Source organism: Anoplophora glabripennis, unplaced genomic scaffold, assembly GCF_000390285.2.
Source record: "Anoplophora glabripennis isolate ALB-LARVAE unplaced genomic scaffold, Agla_2.0 scaffold85, whole genome shotgun sequence".
NCBI classification, from domain to species: domain Eukaryota; kingdom Metazoa; phylum Arthropoda; class Insecta; order Coleoptera; family Cerambycidae; genus Anoplophora; species Anoplophora glabripennis.
The window spans coordinates 667,868-673,810 of NW_019416361.1; the positions used below are offsets into that span (position 1 = coordinate 667,868).

A 5,943-nucleotide genomic window follows, 5' to 3' on the forward strand; every position below is an offset into this window, starting at 1 on the left:
TACTTGCTCTCTTTCTCTCTTTAATCGTTGCGGGCGAAGTTGCGATAGCCAATTACGTGCCTGCGCGAGAGAGAAAGATATTACCCAAACTATCTTTCTCTCTCTCTAACAGTCGTCTACACTGTCGCCGTAAGCGTGCTTCCAGCTTGTGGTATATGCTCTAAGTATGAATAGGTTTAAATTTTGATGGATGGTAGGTCCTAAATAGTAAATAGGAATTATAATTTCTGAACGCACCGAGGGTTTGTTATTTGTTATTTGTCATTCTTTACTGGAAATCGGAATTGTTTTCTAAAATTTTTTGAGGTAACCTCTTGTGGTATCGGTTTAATTTTTGAAATCAGCTGTTAATTTATTAACTACAACGTTGAAGATATAATGATTATATTTGTAAGTAGAAACCGGATTTTAAAAGAATACTATAAAATATTTATATTTATGTTATGCAATGTGAACGTTAATTAATTAAATTAATGAAACAATTGATTTAAATGTAATTTTGAAAAATTGTGTACAACTGCAAATGAGGACGAAGAACTTTTTAATAACGTTATGTGTCGTCGTGTCTGTAAGTTTAGTCTTTATCATTCTTGGCCAACATAAGCCAGAAAGTATTCAAAATATCGTGACCTCAACTAATGAACAAATAAAAAACTTTAAGGTTTGTATATGTCAGTATTTCTTTGCTATGCATATTCTTTATTATTTTTTGCTTCCAGGACAACTTGAGGGATGCTGAAACAAAAACCCTAATTGCCGACGAAAAGTACTTAAATCTCTTGGGCTTTACGGATGAACCACGATTGTTTCCTAAGGATATTTGGAAGAATACTTCATTACCCGTGGTCGTTACCTATGTTCTAGATGGTCAAGAAAGCCAGGCCATAGGTCTCATTATTAACATTGCAAAAGTACTACCAAATAATACAATATTAGTGTATAACTTGGGACTTGGCGACTACGCTTTAAAAACTGTAAGTACTTTTATTTTTTTACATTATGTCTAAGTGTGTGGTAAGGTATGCTTTTCAGTATGTTAAGATATAAAAGATATTGAACATAAAATAAGGTTTGCTTGGACGATTTTTCACAGATATTATAAGATTGGTGGTTATAATTAATTATTTTATTGGTGCAAAATATTTAATACGATTAATTAATTCAACGAATTTCTTTTATAATTCATCATTCAGCCTTGTCATGTTTAGAAAGTTAATATCTGCAATTAGCGAGATATAAAGTGTGTATTGCATATAAATATTTATTTAGTATCCTTGGCATTTTTATGGTAGTGATAATTTTGTGTACACTGTAATAAACTACGCTGTCGAAATAAATGAACGAGTTTTTGTAACCCTTTTTCGGCTGTAACTAGTCAGAATTAAATTACTGTTGCGGTATTTTAAGCTTTCTGAATACTTTTAATAATATCCTTTAAATTACTGTTAGATAAGACATGTTTTTATTTTATTTTGAATTCTTGCCGTAATAATTGTTACATTTAAAATGAGTAATTGGTATTTAAAAATAAAACATTTCTTAGTAAATATTATTAAAAACGTATGATTAAAATGTAAAAATTAGAAAAAATAAATTACGCTTGGTTTCATTCCCAAAATTTGGGAAAATACTCAAGAGACAAACTGTGCGTTTTTATCGTTTGTTTGTGCCGTTTTAATGGAGTTACTTTTTTTTCAATAATTTGTATATTTATGTGTGATTTAAAACTGTATTCTTCATACCCCAAAATATTTTTTAGCTACTAAACTATTGTAATAGCAGCAGATGTCAAGTAATAACTTACGAATTATCTGAATTCCCTTCACACGTAGAAAATGAGAATCTTCATGCTTTTAGACCTCTGATAATTCAGGTAACCTATAATAAAATAATATCGTTTATGCAATTTTTACGATTTTTTCTGAAAACGATATTTCTGAGAAACAAATTTCAATGTTTTTATTTTTCAGGATGCCCTTCGCCACACGGGGGCTATTTTGTTTCTGGAATGCCACTACCGTCTGTTAAAAAACGTGACTCAAAATACAATCGCGCAACTATTCGAGAACAAAGCGAAAAAACATGGGGTTCTGGCGTGGCCCTTCGATCTAAAAAATCCCGTGTCTAGTCTAACCCACAAAAAAATGTTTGAGTATTTCCACACGGACGCGGAAAACTTCCTCTTCCTCCAGATGGTGAAGGCGGATGTCCTTTTCCTTATTAACACAGATAGTATTCACTACGACATTATGTTACCTTGGGTACAGTGTGCGTTAACTCAAGACTGCATATTTCCTGTCGGGGCGCAATCGGCGGGCTGCAAGTTCGACAAGAAGCCCCAGTACAGATATTCCGGTTGCCACAGCTACGATACTTCAGCGCTGAATATAGTCTTAGGGCTCAAGTTTAAACAGGACAGTAATCAGTATACTTACCGTGGTTTCTTTAACTATTTCGAAATTGTTCCTTTAAGCAGTGCCGACGCTCTGCTCAGAGAACTCCAACAGAACTCGACGACGGAGGGAAAGTTGCTCCCTTTCGAACCATAATAAGTGTAAATACTGGACCAACTACTGTGTGATATTTAGTGTAACCTTGATATCCGAGAGCAGATGGATAGTCTTGTTATAGAGACTTGATAAAATATCGCTGTACTTTTTATATTACGCAATTCGTTGATTAAAGCCGTGAACGATTATTTCCTCAGTTTTCAAATGTTTCTTGGTTGGCTTTGTTTTTTGTAATTTCTACAGTTGAGTTGACGATAATGCGAGCGTTATTGTAAAGTATAATTTGTATTCATTTAGATGTAGGAGCTTTAAAACAAGACTTATCTGCGTTAGTGATTGTATTTATTAAACCAAATATTAAAGTTATTTTATCGTTAGAAACCTTAGTTCTGTACATATTGAAGTATGCGGATAAATTGATTCGGTGTAGATAAAAAAGCATGCCGCAATTATTTCCTGAATGCTAGTGAAATTTCAACGAGGCAGTTACAGTAGTGATAAATAAACAGTTAAATTTACGTTGTGAGGACTAATAACAGACTACTTTCGACCTCGATCATCCGATCTTGAAGAGATAAACGAGAAAGTCGTTTAATGCAGACTGAATGTTTTTTTATTTGACCAACCTTTGCAGCCATAAAATTCCGTTTCGACCATTTTAATTAACCATTTAACACTCTAGGACATCTAATTTCTGTTGTTTAAGGGGTGGAATATGAGGCAAAAGGTGAGAAATTTTTTTTTAATTTTGCAGTTTTCGTACGGATTTTTCGATAAGTTAATTTAAACAATTGTTATAAACAAATAACTGTCCTTTTTTCGTGAAAAATTTAACGTTTTACTTCAAACACTTGCCAAAAAACAATATTTTTACAATCCCGTACGTGTTTCTCTAACTATACTCTTGTAGATTAAGAGCAATTTATTTTGTTCTGAAATTTGCACTAGACGGCAACATGCTTCAGGAGAATGGTTCCAAATATTTTTTAAAGAAAAAAATTTTCTGTACACTTAATACATGCCTAATAACATTTTTAGGCCGTTACAGTGGTGCCCTTTCAGGTCCTTAAGAAAAATTCTTCTTACAGCCCATAGCACTTTAAAAAAAAACGATAATGCTGCTTTTGAACTGTACTTGAACGATTGTGTACCCAAAATGCAAGAAATATGAATGTAATATACAAGGTGTCCCACCACGAACTCCATCGATGGATACTTGACAATTAAAAACCTGTGACAGTTGTCATGTTGATTGTTATTTACCTGTCATGGCCAACCTAAAATGTGCGAATCAAATGGAAACATCATTTTAAGAAAAGGGAAATGTTTATTCGTAAATAAAATGAAAACCACTGGGTTTAGGTATAGGGAAACATTAACAAAGGGGTTTCCATTTAAAAATTTTGAGTTTTCCACATTTTCTGAACTTTATAATTGATAAATCTTTTTTGACCACCCTGTACAAAAACTGGAAAATTTTCATGTCAAATTCGATAAATTAATATCCAATTTGCACAAAAAAATAAAAACATGTTTCTGGGAAAACTAAATTTTGCTGACAGTCTGCATCTGTCAATTTTTGTTTAAAAATAGAAATATCTCGGAAACGGTCAATCCTAAGTATGGAGTGTGCTATATGTTTTCAACTTAAAAATGGATGATGTTTCCAAAAATGCAATAATATACAGGGGGTTCCATTTAAAATAAGAAAGTTAGTATCGACTTCCGGTATAACCGGACCTTAAAAATATTTTAGCTTGGTAGGCCCCATGGTCCGTATCACACCATCACAATTTCAAAAAAATCCTTCCAGTGGTTTCCCAGATATCCATCGATGGAGTTTGTGGTGGGACACCCTGTATATAGAACAATAATCACTGGTAAGTGCATGAGGTTGGATGTTTCATACAATAAGACGTGAAAAAGGACTGAAAATGAGCGAAGGGGTAATAGAGAGTCGGTTAAGCAAAAAAATTAAATATTTTAATTTGTTTTTCCGACACTGGCTTTCAAAATTAAAAAGTTTGTTGAGTATTCTTGAATCAAAAATCAGATATTTGTATTGAAGTAGAGGATACAATCTTTTAACTGAAAAACTTCATATCCAAATACGATTCTTTCTATCCTACCTTTTAAAACTATAATTCTAGTTAATTCTCACGGGGATACAGATTCATTTAAAACAACATAAATCGTAAAGTTTTCAAAACACTTCTTTATGCTTAAAATTTAAAATTCGGGATTCCGTTTCTGTTAAATATGAAATTTCCCAAGATGCAGTTTCTGTAATGTGAAACTGTAACGTGCTTGATATGTTTATTTACAATGTTCATTTAGTTTTTGATGTGCCTATTATGTTATTCATCATAACTGCCATTTAGATAAGTATACTTTTGTATATATTTCCATCAGCTTCAAGTTAAAAATAAAAATATGTGAAATAATTTGGAATTGTATTATTTTAGTTATTTTAAGAGATACATTTAATTTTTCTATTGGCACCACTTCCTTTTTTATAGTACATAGAACCAATCCTGCCTTCACGGAAGTTGAAATGATGGTTCTCCATGTTGACAATCACCATTTGTAAGTCAAGATTAAATATAACTGAATAATGAACTAGGCACGAGTTGCAGCAAGGAGGGTTGCAAAGTGAATCGTCAACTCCAAACAAGAACTGCTTCATCATTTAAACTTTTTGGTTGCAGATCGTTATTTTTTTAACCAAGATAATGACTTGTGTTGAAGCCTGGCTGTTTCGCTGAGATCCAGAAACAAAATGAATGTTCATGTAGTGAAAGAAAGGCATTTGTATAAGAACCGAATATTCTAGCGTACGGTACCGCTTTGAGATGAGCTCTTTAATTTCTTGACAATTTCCATGGACTATCGATTTTCTAAAAAAGTTGTAGGGCTGAGAATTAATTTGAAAAAATTCCAGTGGACCAATCCAAACCTGCATTCATTTCCTCTCTAGCTCCTCCAGTTTTCGAGATTTTCTACTTTTTTATTGACGGAACCGTTTGCACAAAAACTAACCATCACAGCGTGTTTAGCGACATCAGGTACCTCCATTAGTTTTTTGAAAATTTTCGCGCTATTAGCTGTTTTTGTTTTACACACTTGGCCACTTTGGTTAATTCACTTTCAGTAGAGTTCTGACAAAGTTCGTTTTTTTTAAACAAGTGAACAAACCAAAATATGACCAAATTCCCCTTTTCCGATCTAACCTCTATTTTATATTTTGTGATCTTACCCAAGGAACTATAAATATCCTTGGATCTAACCTAGCCTAATATCGCGGGGGGCTTTCGTTTTGGCAAAAATAGTACCTATTAGCAACTAATATCAGTTCAGAGTAACTCTAAGTTGCTATTAGCCATTAATATCTACAAGTTTTGCCAAATCAAAAGGCCCTGTGGTTAGTAAGTGA

General features: G+C 32.9%; 1 protein-coding gene and 1 long non-coding RNA gene across 2 annotated transcripts; one reads left to right on the top strand and one right to left on the bottom strand.

The window, feature by feature from the left end:
• The first annotated feature begins 248 nt into the window (after positions 1-248).
• On the top strand, positions 249-2,698 carry LOC108917126. Its single transcript, XM_018723584.2, has 4 exons — positions 249-661; positions 720-974; positions 1,760-1,873; positions 1,971-2,698. Exons 1-4 carry the CDS (start codon positions 524-526, stop codon positions 2,547-2,549), a joined length of 1,086 nt encoding a protein of 361 aa, XP_018579100.1. The 5' UTR covers positions 249-523; the 3' UTR covers positions 2,550-2,698.
• Positions 2,699-4,471: 1,773 nt separating this feature from the next.
• LOC108917135 lies at positions 4,472-5,726 on the bottom strand. Its single transcript, XR_001964794.1, has 2 exons — positions 5,467-5,726; positions 4,472-5,407 (listed from the first exon to the last, which is right to left on the bottom strand). It is a non-coding gene; the product is annotated as an uncharacterized LOC108917135 (long non-coding RNA).
• Positions 5,727-5,943: the final 217 nt, after the last annotated feature.

Bases quoted from the DNA above. Each gene is read 5' to 3' on its own strand.
- LOC108917126 (XM_018723584.2), top strand. From the start codon at position 524: ATGAGGACGAAGAACTTTTTAATAACGTTATGTGTCGTCGTGTCTGTA. The intron at 662-719 runs GTTTGTATATGT...TTTTGCTTCCAG, and splicing joins AACAAATAAAAAACTTTAAG to GACAACTTGAGGGATGCTGA. The intron at 1,874-1,970 runs GTAACCTATAAT...TTTATTTTTCAG, and splicing joins TTAGACCTCTGATAATTCAG to GATGCCCTTCGCCACACGGG.